The sequence below is a fragment of the Macaca mulatta genome, chromosome 5, assembly GCF_049350105.2.
Source record: "Macaca mulatta isolate MMU2019108-1 chromosome 5, T2T-MMU8v2.0, whole genome shotgun sequence".
In the NCBI taxonomy this organism is placed as follows: Eukaryota; Metazoa; Chordata; class Mammalia; order Primates; family Cercopithecidae; genus Macaca; species Macaca mulatta.
The window spans coordinates 2,326,003-2,339,698 of record NC_133410.1 but is presented as its reverse complement, the minus strand read 5'-3'; the positions used below and the strand labels follow the sequence as shown (position 1 = coordinate 2,339,698).

Below are 13,696 nucleotides of genomic sequence, written 5' to 3'. Positions count from 1 at the left end.
TTTTGCCCAGACTGGTCTTGAACTCCTGGGCTCAAGCAGTCCTCCTGCCTCAGCCTCCCAAAGGGCCAGGATTACAGGTGTGAGCCACTGTGCCCAGCCCACAATAATCCCCTTAAAAAAGACAGAGCAAGATCTTCAACAGTTTGAAATTTTATATTTTTCTTTTTCTCCTTGAATTCCTTTCTTGTTTACTCCTCCACGGAATTGTTAATGTAATTTTATGCTTGAAAGCCTATTCTTGGAAACCATGTATTTATCTGAAACAAAAATACAAGTATGCATTAAAAATTTTCATGACATATGACCAAGCGTTAAAACATTTTCTTTCAAAATTATTTAAAATGTAATATTAATATAGTCATTCAAAGCAACATATATATATATGTGTGTGTGTGTGTGTGTGTATATATATATATAAAATAAGCCTTGACTGGGTACGTTGGCTCACACCTGTAATCCTAGCACTTTGGGAGGCCAAGGCAGGCAGATTGCTTGAGTCCAGGAGTTTGAGACCAGCCTGGGGAACATGGTGAAACCTCACTCTACTAAAAATAGAAAAATTTGCTGGGTGTGGTGGTGAACCCCTGTAGTCACAGCTACATGGGAGGCTGAGGTGGAAGGATCACCTAAACCAGGGACATGGAGGTTGCAGTGAGCTGAGATTGTGCCACTGCACTTCAACCTGGGCAACAGAGCAAGACCCTGTCTCAAAAAAAAAAAAAAAAAAAAGGAAAAGAGAAGAAACCTTAAAAATAAAGTGTTATCATAAATAAGTTCTATAATGAAATGGATAGGATTGCTTTCCCCACCTTGATTAGTTTGTGGATCTATGAATGTATATTGTACATTGATGGAATGAGAATGAGACAGGTAGAGAACTGCTATTGAGTTGGGTTTAATTTTTTTTTTTTTTTCAAGACAGAGTCTTGCTCTGTCACCCAGGCTGGAGTGCAATGGCATGATCTTGGCTCACTGCAACCTCCACCTTCCGGGTTCAAGCGATTCTCCTGCCTCAGCCTCCTGAGTAGCTGGGATTACAGGCATGCGCCACCATGCCCAGCTAATTTTTGTATTCTTAGTAGAGACGAGGTTTCTCCATGTTGGCCAGAATGGTCTCGAACTCTTGACCTCATGATCCGCCCACCTCAGCCTCGCAAAGTGCTGGGATTACAAGTGTGAACCCCTGCGCCTGGCCCCAAAAATTTTTTTTAGTAGACAGATTAACATATTATTAAATAGTTTTGGTGATTTCATTTTCTCTATAAATGGTCTTTACTTGGAAGTTGTAAATTATTAATCTTCTCTCTTATGCACATATGCAACATATTCCTATCCATGACATCTCTCATTACGTGCATTGATTCCCAGAACAGGGGCTTGTTGGAGGCTTTTGAGCTTTTTTTTTGAGACAGAGTTTCATTCTTGTCACCCAAGCTGGAGTGCAATGGTGCAGTCTCGGCTCACTGCAGCCTCCACCTCCTGGATTCAAGTGATTCTCCTGCCTCAGCCTCCCAAGTAGCTGGAATTACACAGGCGCCTGCCACCATGCCCAGCTAATTTTTGTATTTTTAGTAGAGACGGAGTTTCACCTTGTTGGCCAGACTCATCTCAAATTCCTGACCTCAAGTGATCCACCTGCCTCAGCCTCCCAAAGTGCTGGGATTACAGGTGTGAGCTACTATGCCTGACTGGCTTTTGAGCTCTTGATCCAGATATGCATGCCTACCTTGGTTGAGAAAAATCACTGCTCTAGAAGACACTATGTGGTTTCCTTAGAAGGTTTGATCATAGAGGCCGGGCGCAGTGGCTCCCGCCTGTAATCCCAGCACTTTGGGAGGCCGAGGCAGGTGGATCACCAGGTCAGGAGATAGAGACCATCCTGGCTAACACAGTGAAACCCCATCTCTACTAAAAATACAAAAAAAAAATTAGCTGGGCATGGTGGTGGGCGCCTGTAGTCCCAGCTACTCGGGAGGCTGAGGCAGGAGAATGGCATGAACCCGGGAGGGGAAGCTTGCAGTGAGCCCAGATCGCACCACTGCACTCCAGCCTGGGCGATAAAGCCAGACTCTGCCTCAAAAAAAAAAAAAAAAAGAAGTTGTGATTATAGATAATATGAAGATTGTGTCTCTGTATTACTTTAGACAAGTTTTTACCAGAAATTAGTTTGGTTTATAAATCTGTCTTAGGAATCCATATTCTAATGAAATATTTTCCATTTTTCTGTAGAATCTTAAATCTTTAAGAAGTCAGACATCAAGAGGTTCCGCTAAGCTCTCTCCTCAGTCCTTCGGTGTCAGACTCACAGATCAGCTATCTACTGACCAAAAACAGAAGAGCATCAGCTCATTGGCTCTTTCAAGTTGTTTAATTCCACAGTATAATCAAGAGGCTTCAGTTCTACAGAAAAAGGAGCATGAAAGAAAGCATTTCCTAATGGAGAATATAAATAATGAAAATAAAGGAAGCATTAATCTTAAAAGAAAACATATTACATATAATAATTCTTCAGAGAAAACAAGTAAACAAATGGCATTGGAAGAAGATACTGATGAGGCTGAAGCCTACCTAAATTCTGGGAACTCAGGAGCATTGAAAAAACATTTTTGTGATATTAGGCATTTGGATGATTGGGCAAAAAGCCAGCTGATTGAAATGCTCAAACAGGCAGCAGCCCTGGTGGTAACTCTGATGTATACTGATGGTTCCACCCAGTTAAGAGCTGACCAGGTTAGTAAACAGTGATGGTTTTTGTTTGCTGTCTTGACACCATAAAAGAAGCCCATTTTCTTAGTGTCTGATTTTGATAGGAGAGCTAGAAACAAGATTTTAAGGCTTTCCCTCCCCTCCAGTGGTAAGTGATTGACAATGGATAGCTCCCATCGGTTTCTTAGGAAACTGCAAAACTGTTTTCCAGAGTGGGTGTGCCATTTTACTTTCCACCAGCAGTGTACTAGGGTTTCAAATTCTCCACCTCCTTGTCAACACTTGTTGTTGTCTATTTTTTTTTTTATTTTAGCCATTCTAGTGATTCTGAAGTGGTATTTCATGGTGGTTTTAAATTGTATTTCCCTATTACCTAGTGACATGGAGCATCTTTTCATGTGCTTATTGGCCATTCGTATATCTTCTTTGATATCTTCTTTCTGTTTTGATGATTTGATGAAATATCTGTTCAAATTTTTTGCCCATTTTAAAATTGGGTTATTTGTGTTTTATTTTGGATCTGTAAGCATTCTTTATACATTATGATACAAGTCTCTTATAAGATATAACATTTATACTTCTGCCAATTTCTGGCTTATTTTTAAAGAATTTATTGAGGGTGTCTTTTGAAGCACAATATTTTAAAAATTTGATCTGTTAATTTTTTTAAAAAATCTTTCCCTCCCTCCCTCCCTTCTTTCCCTTCCTCCCTTCCTTCTTTCCCTCCCTCCCTCCCTCCCTCCCTCCTTCCCTCCCTCCCTCCTTCCCTCCCTCTCCTTTCCTCTCTTTTCCTCTTCTTTCCTCTCCTTTCCTGCACCCATCACCCAAGCAGTATACACTGCACACAATTTGTAGTCTTTTATCCCTCACCCCCTTCCCACCCTTTCCTCCTGAGTCCCCAGAGTCCATTGTGTCATTCCTATGCCTTTGCATCCTCATAGCTTAGCTCCCACTTATGAGTGAGAACATACAATGTTTGATTTTCCATTCCTGACTGACTTCACTTAGAATAGTAGTCTCCAGTCTCATCCAGGTCACTGCAAATGCCATTAATTCATTCATTTTTATGGCCAAGTAGTATTCCATCATATGTATATAGCACAGTTTCTTTATTCACTCCTTGATTAATGGGCATTTGGGTTGGTTCCACATTTTTGCAATTGCAAATTGTGCTGCTATAACCATGCATGTGCAAGTATCTTTTTCATATAATGACTTCTTTTCCTCTGGGTAGATACCCAGTAGTGGGACTGCCGGATCAAATGGTAGTTCTACTTTTAGTTCTTTAAGGAATTTCCACACTGTTTGCCATAGTGGTTGTACTAGTTTACATTCCCACCAGAAGTATAGAAGTGTTCCCTGTTCAGTGCATCCATGCCAATATCTATGATTTTTTGACTTTTTGATTATGGCTATTGCAGGAGTAAGGTGGTATTGCATTGTGGTTTTGATGTGCATTTCCATGATCATTAGTGATATTGAGCATTTTTTCATACATTCGGTGGCCATTTTTACATCTTCTTTGGAGAATTGTCTATTCATGTCCTTAGCCCACTTTTTGATGGGATTGTTTGTTTTTTTCTTGCTAATTTGTTTGAGTTCATTGTAGATTAAGGATATTAGTCCTTTGTCAGATATATGGATTGTGAAATTTTTCTCCCACTCTGTGGGTTGTCTGTTTACTCTGCTGACTATTCCTTTTGCTATGCAAAAGCTTTTTAGTTTAATTCTTGTTAATTTGTTTGAGTTCATTGTAGATTAAGGATATTAGTCTTTGTCAGATGTATGGATTGTGAAAATTTTCTCCCACTCTGTGGGTTGTCTGTTTCCTCTGCTGACTATAGCTTTTGCTATGCAAAAGCTTTTTAGTTTAATTAAGTCTCAGTTATTTATCTTTGTTTTTATTACATTTCCTTTTGGGTTCTTGGTCATGACATCCTTGCCTAAGCCAGTGTCTAGGAGGGTTTTTCCAATGTTATCTTCTAGAATTTTTATAGTTTCAGGTATTAGATTTAAGTCTTTGATCCATCTTGAGCTGACATTTGTATAATGTGAGAGATGAGGATCCAGTTTCATTTTACATGTGGCTTGCCAATGATCTCAGCACCATTTGTTGAATAGGGTGTCCTTTCCCCACTTTATGTTTTTGTTTGCTTTGTCGAAGATCAGTTGGCTATAAGTATTTGGGTTTATTGCTGGGCGCAGTGGCTCACACCTGTAATCCCAGCACTTTGGGAGGCCGAGGCGGGAGGATCATGAGGTCAGGAGATCGAGACCATTCTGGCTAACACAGTGAAACCCCGTCTCTACTAAAAATACAAAAATTAGCCAGGCGTGGTGGCGGGTGCCTGTAGTCCCAGCTACTCGGGAGGCTGAGGCAGGAGAATGGCGTGAACCTGGGAGGCAGAGCTTGCAGTGAGCTGAGATCACGCCACTGGACTCCAACCTGGGCGGCAGAGTGAGACTCTGTCTCAGAAAAAAACAAAGTATTTTGGTTGATTTCTGGGTTTTCTATTTGCTTCAATTGGTCTGTGTGCCTATTTTTATGCCAGTACCATGCTGTTTTGGTAATGATGCTTATAGTATAGTTTGAAATCAGGTACTGTGATGCCTCCAGATTTGTTCTTTTTTTTTTTTTTTTTTTTTTTTTTTTGAGACAGAGTCTTGCTCTGTCACCCAGGCTGGAGTGCAGTGGTGTGATCTCAGCTCACTGCAACCTCCAACTCCTGGGTTCAAGTGATTCTTCTGCCTCAGCCTCGCAAGTAGCTGGGACTACAGGTGCCTGCCACCACGCCTGGCTAATTTTTGTATTTTTAGTAGAATGAGGTTTCACCATATTGGCCAGGTTGGTCTTGAACTCCTGACCTGGTATTCTACCCACCTTGGCCTCCCAAAGTGCTGGGATTACAGGTATGAGCCACCATGCCTGGCCTAGGATTGTTTTTTATAGTTCTGTGAAGAATGATGGTGGTATTTTGATGGGAATTGCATTGAATTTGTAGATTGTTTTTGGCAGTGTAGTCATTTTCACAATATTGATTCTACCCATCCATGAACATGGGATGTGCTTCCATTTGTTTGTGTCATCTGTTATTTCTTTCAGCAGTGTTTTGTAGTTTTCCATGCAAAGGTCTTTCACCTCCTTGGTTAGGTATATTCGTAAGTATTTTATTTTTTTGCAGCTATTGTAGAAGGGGTTGAGTTCTTGATTTGATTCTCAGCTTAGTCACTGTTAGTGTATAGAAGAGCTACTGATTTGTGTACCTTAATTTTGTATCCAGAAACTTGACTGAATTCTTTCATCAGTTATAGGAGCTTTCTGGAGGAATCTTTAAGGTTTTCTAGGTAAACAATCATGTAATCAGCAAATAGTGACAGCTTGACTTCCTCTTTATTGATTCGGTTGCTTTTTATTTCTTTCTTTTGTCTGATTGCTCTGGCTAGGACTTCCAGTACTATATTGAAGGGAAGTGGTGAGAGTGGGCATCCTTGTCTTGTTCCAGTTCTCACGGGGAATGCTTTCAACTTTTCTCCATTAAGTATTATGTTGCCTGTGGGTTTATAATAGATGGCTTTTATTATATTGAGGTATGTCCCTTGTGTGCCAATTTTGCTGAGAGTTTTAATAATAAAGCAATGCTGGATTTTGCTGAATGCTTTTTCTGCATCTATTGAGATGATCATGTGATTTTTGTTTTTAATTCTGTTTATGTGACGTATCACATTTATTGACTTGCATATGTTAGACCATCCCTGTATCCCTGGTTTGAAACCCACTTGATCATGGTGGATTATCTTTTTGATATGTTGTTGGATTTGGTTAGCTAGTATTTTGTTAAGGACTTTTGCATCTATGTTCATCAGGGATATTGGTCTGTAGTTTTCTCTTTTGGTGATATTCTTTCCTGGTATTGGTACTAGGGTGATACTGACTTCATAGAATGATTTAGTGAGGATTCCCTCTTTTTCTCTCTTGTGGAATAGTGTCAATAGGATCAGTACTGATTCTTCTTTGAATGTCTGGTAGAATTCTGTTGTGAATCTGTCTGGTCCTGGGCTTTTTTTGTTGGTAATTGTTTTGTTACCATTTCAATCTCACTGCTTGTTATTGATTTGTTCAGGACGTCTAATTCTTCCTGATTTAAACTAGAAGGGTTGTATCTTTCCAGGAATTTATCCATATCCTCTAGATTTTCGAGTTTATGTTTGTAAAGTTATTCATAGTAGCCTTGAGTGATCTTTTGCATTTTTGTGGTGTCAGTTGTTGTATCTCCCATTTTGTTTCTAATTGAGCTTATTTGGATTTTCTCTCTTCTTTTATTGGTTAATCTTGGTAATGGTCTATCAATTTTATTTATCTTTTCAAAGAACCAGCTTTTTGTTTCATTTATCTTTTTTTTTTTTTTTTTTGAGACAGAGTTTTGCTCTCGTGCAGGCTGGAGTGCAATGGCGCAATCTCAGCTCGCTGCAACCTCTGCCTCCCGGGTTCAAGTGATTCTCCTGCCTCAGTCACCCAAGTAGCTGGGATTACAGGCGTGTACCACCACACCTGGCTAATTTTTTGTATTTAGTAGAGACGGGGTTTCACCATGTTGGTCAGACTGGTCTCCAACTCCTGACCTCAGGTGATCCGCCCTCCTCTGCCACCCAAAGTGCTGGGATTACAGGCATGAGCCACCGTGCCTGGCATTTGTTTCATTTATCTTTTGTATTTTGTTTGTTTGTTTGTTTCAATATCATTGAATTCCGCTCTGATCGTGGTCATTTCCTTTCTTCTGCTGGGTTTAGGTTTGGTTTGTTCTTGTTTCTGTAGTTCCTTGAGGTATGACCTTAGATTGTCTGTGCTCTTTCAGACATTTTTTTGTTTGTTTGTTTTTGAGATGGAGTCTTGCTCAGTCACCCAGGCTGCAGTGCAGTGGCGCGATCTCAGCTCACTGTGAGCTCCGCCTCCTGGGTTCATGCTGTTCTCTGCCTCAGCCTCCCCAGTAGCTGGGTCTACAGGCACCCGCCACCACGCCTGGCTAATTTTTTTGGTATTTTTAGTAGAGACGAGGTTTCACCATGTTAGCCAGGATGGTCTCGATCTCCTGACCTTGTGATCTGCCCGCCTCGGCCTCCCAGAGTGCTGGGATTACAGGCGTGAACCACCGCACCCGGCCAGACTTTTTGATGTAGGTGTTTAGGGCTATGAACTTTCTTCTTAGCACTGCCTTTGCTGTATCCAAGAGGTTTTGATAGATTGTGTCACTGTTGTCCTTCAGTTTGAAGAATTTTTTTTTTTTTTTTTTTTTTTAAAGGGAGTCTTACTATGTTGCCAGGCTGGAGTGCGGTGGCAGATCTTGGCTCACTGCAACCTCTGCTTCCCAGGTTCAAGTGATTCTCCTGCCTCAGCCTCTCAAGTAGCTGAGATTATAGGCACGTGCCACCATGCCCAGCTAATTTTTGTAGTTTTAGTAGAGACGGGATTTCACCATGTTGGCCAGGATGATCTCGATCTCCTGACCTCATAATCTGCCCTCCTCGGCCTCTCAAAGTGCTGGGATTACAGGCGTGAGCCACCATGCCCAGCCCAGTTTGAAGAATTGTTTAATTTCCATCTTGATTTCATTTTTGAGCCAATGATCATTCAGGAGCAGGTTATTTGATTTCCATGTATTTATATGGTTTTGAAGGTTCCTTTTGGAGTTGATTTACAGTTTTATTCCACTGTGGCCTGAGAGAGTGCTTGATATAAGTTCAGTTTTCTTAAATTTGCTGAGGCTCATTTCATGGCCTATCATATGGTCTATCTTGGAGAAAGTTCCATGCACTGATGAATGGAATGTATATTCTGTGGTTGTTGAGTAGAATGCTCTGTAAATATCTGTTAAGTCTGTTTGTTCCAGGGTACAGTTTAAATCCATTGTTTCTTTTTTTTGTTTGTTTTTGTTTTTGTTTTGAGACGGAGTCTCGCTCTGTCGCCCAGGCTGGAGTGCAGTGGCCGGATCTCAGCTCACTGCAAGCTCCGCCTCCCGGGTTCCTGCCATTCTCCTGCCTCAGCCTCCCGAGTAGCTGGGACTACAGGTGCCCACCACGACACCCGGCTAATTTTTTGTATTTTTAGTAGAGACGGGGTTTCACCATGGTCTCGATCTCCTGACCTCATGATCCTCCCGCCTCGGCCTCCCAAAGTGCTGGGATTACAGGCGTGAGCCACCGCGCCGGCCCAATCCATTGTTTCTTTGTTGACTTTCTGTCTTGATAAACTGTCTGGTGCTGTCGGTGGAGTCTTGAAGTCCCCGGCTATTACTGTGTTAGCTACTCTTGCTTGCTTTTGGTCTTCCTTTGCATGGAATGTCTTTTTCCACCCTTTTACCTTAAGTTTATGTGAGTCCTTATGTGTTAGGTGAGTTTCTTATAGGCAGCAGATAGTTGGTTGGTGAATTCTTATCCATTCTGCAATTCTGTATCTTTTAAATGGAACATTTAGGCCATTTACATTCAACCTTAGTATTGCGTTGTGACGTACCATTCCATTCATTGTACTATTTGTTGCCTGCATAGCTTGTTTCTTTTCTTTTTTTTAATTGTATTTTTGCTTTATAGGGCCTGTGAGATGTGCGCTTTAAAGAGATTGTGTTTTGATGTGTTTCCAGGATTTGTTTCAAGATTTAGAACTCCTTTTAACAGTTGTAGTACTGGCTTCCTAGTGGCGAATTCTCTCAGCATTTGTTTGTGTGAAAAGGACTGTATCCTTCCTTCACTTATGAAACTTAGTTTCGCTGGAAACAATTGTTTTGTTTAAGGAGGCTGAAGATAGGGCCCAGTCCCTTCTAGCTGGGAGGGTTTCTGCTGAGAAATCTTCTGTTAATCTGATAGGTTTTCCTTTATAGGTTACCTGGTGCTTTTGCCTCATAGCTCTTAAGATTCTTTCCTTTGTCTTAACTTTAGATAACCTGATGACAATGTGCCTAGGCAATGATCTTTTTGCAGTGAATTTCCCAGGTGTTCTTTGAGCTTCTTGTATTTGGATGTCTAGGTCTCTAGTAAGTCCAGGGAAGTTTTCCTTGATTATTCCCCCAAATATGTTTTCCAAACTTTTAGATTTCTCTTCTTCCTCAGGAACGCCAATTATTCTTAGGTTTGGTCGTTTAACATAATGTGAGACTTCTTGGAGGCTTTATGTTTTCTTACTCTTTTTTCTTTATCTTTGTTGGATTGGGTCAATTTGAAAACCTTGTCTTTGAGCTCTGAAGTTCTTTCTTCTGCTTGTTTAATTCTAATGCTGAGATTTTCCGGAGCATTTTGCATTTCTATAAGTGTATCCATTGTTTCCTGAAGTTTTGATTTTTTTAATATATACTATCTATACCTATTTCATTGAAAATTTCTCCCCTCATTTCTCTCTCCCTTCCTTCCTTCCTTCCTTCCTTCCTTCCTTCCTTCCTTCCTTCCTTCCTTCCTTCCTTCCTTCCTTCCTTCCTTCTTTCTTTCTTTCTTTCTGTTTTTTTTTTGGGAGTGTTGTGGGGGACGGAGTCTCACTGTGTCACCCAGGCTGGAGTGCAGTGGCATGATCTGGACTCACTGTAACCTCCGCCTCCCGGGTTCACACCATTCTCCTGCCTCAGCCTCCCGAGCAGCTGGGACTACAGGCATGTGCCACCACGCCTGGCTAATTTTTTATATTTTTAGTAGAGATGGAGTTTCACCATGTTAGCCAGGATGGTCTCAATCTCCTGACCTCGTGATCTGCCTGCCTTGGCCTCCCAAAGTGCTGGGATTACAGGCATGAGCCACAGCACCTGGCCTCCCCTCATTTCTTGTGTCATTTGTTTTGACTTCCTTAAACTGGGCTTTGCCTTTCTCTAGTCCCTCCCTGATTAACTTAATAACTAACCTTCTGAATTCTTTTTCAGGTAAATCAGGGATTTCTTCTTGGTTTGGATCCACTGCTGGTGAGCTAGTATGATTTTTTGGGCATGCTAAAGAACCTTGTTTTGTCATATTACCAGAGTTGGTTTTCTGGTTCCTTCTCATTTGGTTAGGCTCTGTCAGAGGGAAGGTCTAGGACTCAAGGCTGTTGTTCAGATTCTTTTATCCCACAGGGTGTTCCCTTTATGTCGTCCTCTCCCGATTTTCCTAGGGATGTGGCTACCTGAGAGCTGAGCTGTATTGACTGTTATCTGTCTTCTGAATCTAGTCACCCAGCAAGTCTACCAGGCTCCAGGCTGGTACTAGGGATTGTGTGCTCAGAGTCCTGTGATGTGAACTGTCTGTGAGTCTTTTGGCCATGGACACCAACACAGTATTTGGGGTGTCTCCTGGGTCCTGCAGGAGCAATCTGCTTCCTTCAGAGGGTCTGTGTTCTCTCTGCTTTCCTGATTTATTCTTGTAGTCATTCTAGAGCAAAAGGTCACAATGCAAGCCTCCACGCTCTGCTCTGTCCATCCCAGGGGGAGCTGCAATCTACTCCTGCCTCCCATCTGCCATGGTCTCCTAATTCTCTCTGATTATTGGAGCTTTGTAGTAAGTTTTGAAATCAAGAAGAGTGGGTCCTCCAGCTTTGTATTTTTCAAGATTCTTTTGGGTATTGTGCTTCCTTTGCCTGTCAGTTTTAGGATCAGTTTGTCAATTTATGCAAAAATCCAACTGGAATTTTGATATAAATCGTGTTAAATCTATAGATTAATTTTGTGAGTCTTGCCATCTTATTATAATAGTATTGAGTTTTCTGATCCATAAACGTGGGGTATTCTGATCCATAAACATGGGGTATCTCCATTTATTTAAAACTTTAATTTCCTTTAGGAGTGTTTTATAGTTTTCAGTGTAGTATGCAAGTCTTGCTTTACCTTTCATTTTTTTAAAGGCATTTTGATGGCTAAAGAATGTAAGTTGATAGTTTATTTTCTTCCAGTAGTTTCATAATATTACTCTACTGTTTGCTGGGCACGGTGGCTCACACCTGTAATCCTAGCACTTTGAGAGGGCAAGGTCGGCGGATTGCCTGAGCTCAGGAGTTCGAGACCAGCCTGGGCAACACAGTGAAACCCTGTCTCTACTAAAATACAAAAAAAATTGGCTGGTTGTGGTGGTGTGCGCCTGTAGTCCTTGCTACTCTGGAGGCTGAGGCAGGAGAATTGTTTGAACCTGGGAGGCGGAGGTTGCGGTGAACTGAGATTGTACCACTGCACTCTAGTCTGGGTGACAGAGCAAGACTCCGTCTCTTAAAAAAAAAAAAAAAGTATGTATATATATCTACTGTCTTCTGAGTTGCTTTATTTCCGACGAGAAATCTGCTGTCATCCTTATCTTTGTTTCTATCTATGTAATGTGTTCTCTCACCACCCCCCACCCTTTATCACTGGTTTTAAGCAAATGATCTGTAGTTTTCTTCATGTTCCTTGTACTTGAGGTTTATTGATCTTCTTGGTTCTAATGATTAACTTGGGGATAAAGGACAAACTTATTATTATGTTGAGTTTTTAAATCCTTGAGTATTATATGTCTTTGTTATTTAGGTCTTCTCTGATTTCTTTCATTAGCATTTTGTAGTTTTCAGCATACGTATCCTGTATGTATTTTGTTAGTTTATACTTAAGTATTTCATTTTTTAGAGTTCTATAAATGGTGGTTTTAAAAAATTTTATTTTCACATGTTTATTGCTAGAATATAAAAATATATTACATTTTTGTCCTTTGATCTTGTATCCTGCAACCTTGCTAAATTTACATATTAGCTTCAGGATTCATTTTTTACAGGTTCCTTTAGATTTTCTACACAGACATTCATGCCATCTGTTAATAGGGAAAGTATGATGCTTCCTTTCTGATGTGTATGCCTTTTATTCCTTTCTCCTTTCATATTGCCCTGGATGAGACTTCCGTCATGATGTTGGAGAGGGTAGACACCAGATTTGGAGTGTAAAGTCATGGATTCGGCTTTTGGCCTCAATTGTCATTAAAAAAGCCATTCATTTTCAAGTTTAATTTTAGGCCTTTTCTTGTTCTCTCTGCTTAATTTTAAAATGTGTATCTTTCTACAACAGATATATTGTCTAGGTTTAATTTATTTTGTTGTGTTTCCACAGACCCCCATTTCCTCTGTTAGAGGAATTGTGATGTTACTCAAGCGCCAAGCAGAGGGTGGCCATGGTTGTCCAGATGCCCCGGCCTGTGGTCCTGTCCTGGAGGGCTTTGTGTCGAATGATCCATGCATCTACATTCAAATAGAGCACTCTGCTATCTGGGACCGAGAACAGGAGGCACATCGACAATTTGCCCGGTAAAAAATCTTCACGCATGGACTCACACCCTACTTACATGCCTGCTTTATACTAATGGAAAGTTTTTCAAGGTCCAGTTTTAATTGTTTAAACTTTTAGAAGTTTTGTGTGGGCACATGAAAATAAAATGGATCCAAGTGATAGAAATCTCTACAAATACTGGCCCTCTCTCTCCCAGAGAGTATCTGGAATGGAGTTCCGTTCTGTGGGAGCAGCCTGCTCCAGGACTTGAAGCAACTTCACAATGAGAAGCTAGGGAGAAAAGCATCAACCCCAGACCCTGAAAATCCCCTGTCACTGGCAGAGTCCCAGATGATTTTCCTTATCATACTTGTTCATTCATTCACAGCATTAGAAAACAAAGTTATCACTGCCTGCAAACAATAATTGTCCTTAATACCACCAAGGATGGGACTAGTTTCAAAGCTCTATGTCTGTGGAAAGAGGTAAGACCTGTCTCACCTCTTTGGACTGGCCCTCTTAGAGTCACAGAATTTTAGAGCAGGCAGGGTTCCTCCTGCCGCCCCTTCTGGATTCTGAAAAACCCTTTCTGGGATGGATCTTGTACTCTTCCTCACTGTTTCTTTGCTTAGGTTATACACATGACTTGGGCTTCTGCCTCAAATGGAGGTATCCACTACCTTCCCAGCCCTCTGATTTTTTTTTTTTTTTTTTTGAGACGGAGTCTTGCTCTGTCACCCAGGCTGGAGTGCGGTGGCCGGATC

The 13,696-nt window shown here is 41.1% G+C and overlaps 1 protein-coding gene across 3 annotated transcripts in view; it reads left to right on the top strand.

Annotated features, from left to right (window-relative positions):
- The window catches only part of POLN (DNA polymerase nu), a 170,633-nt gene that overhangs the window by 33,085 nt on the left and 123,852 nt on the right, over positions 1-13,696 (top strand). For all 3 annotated transcript variants that reach the window (XM_015137860.3, XM_078002889.1, XM_078002888.1), the window contains 2 exons: positions 2,230-2,730; positions 12,777-12,970. In XM_015137860.3, the coding sequence (XP_014993346.3) occupies positions 2,230-2,730; positions 12,777-12,970 (695 nt within the window). The remainder of the gene's footprint in view (positions 1-2,229; positions 2,731-12,776; positions 12,971-13,696) is intronic.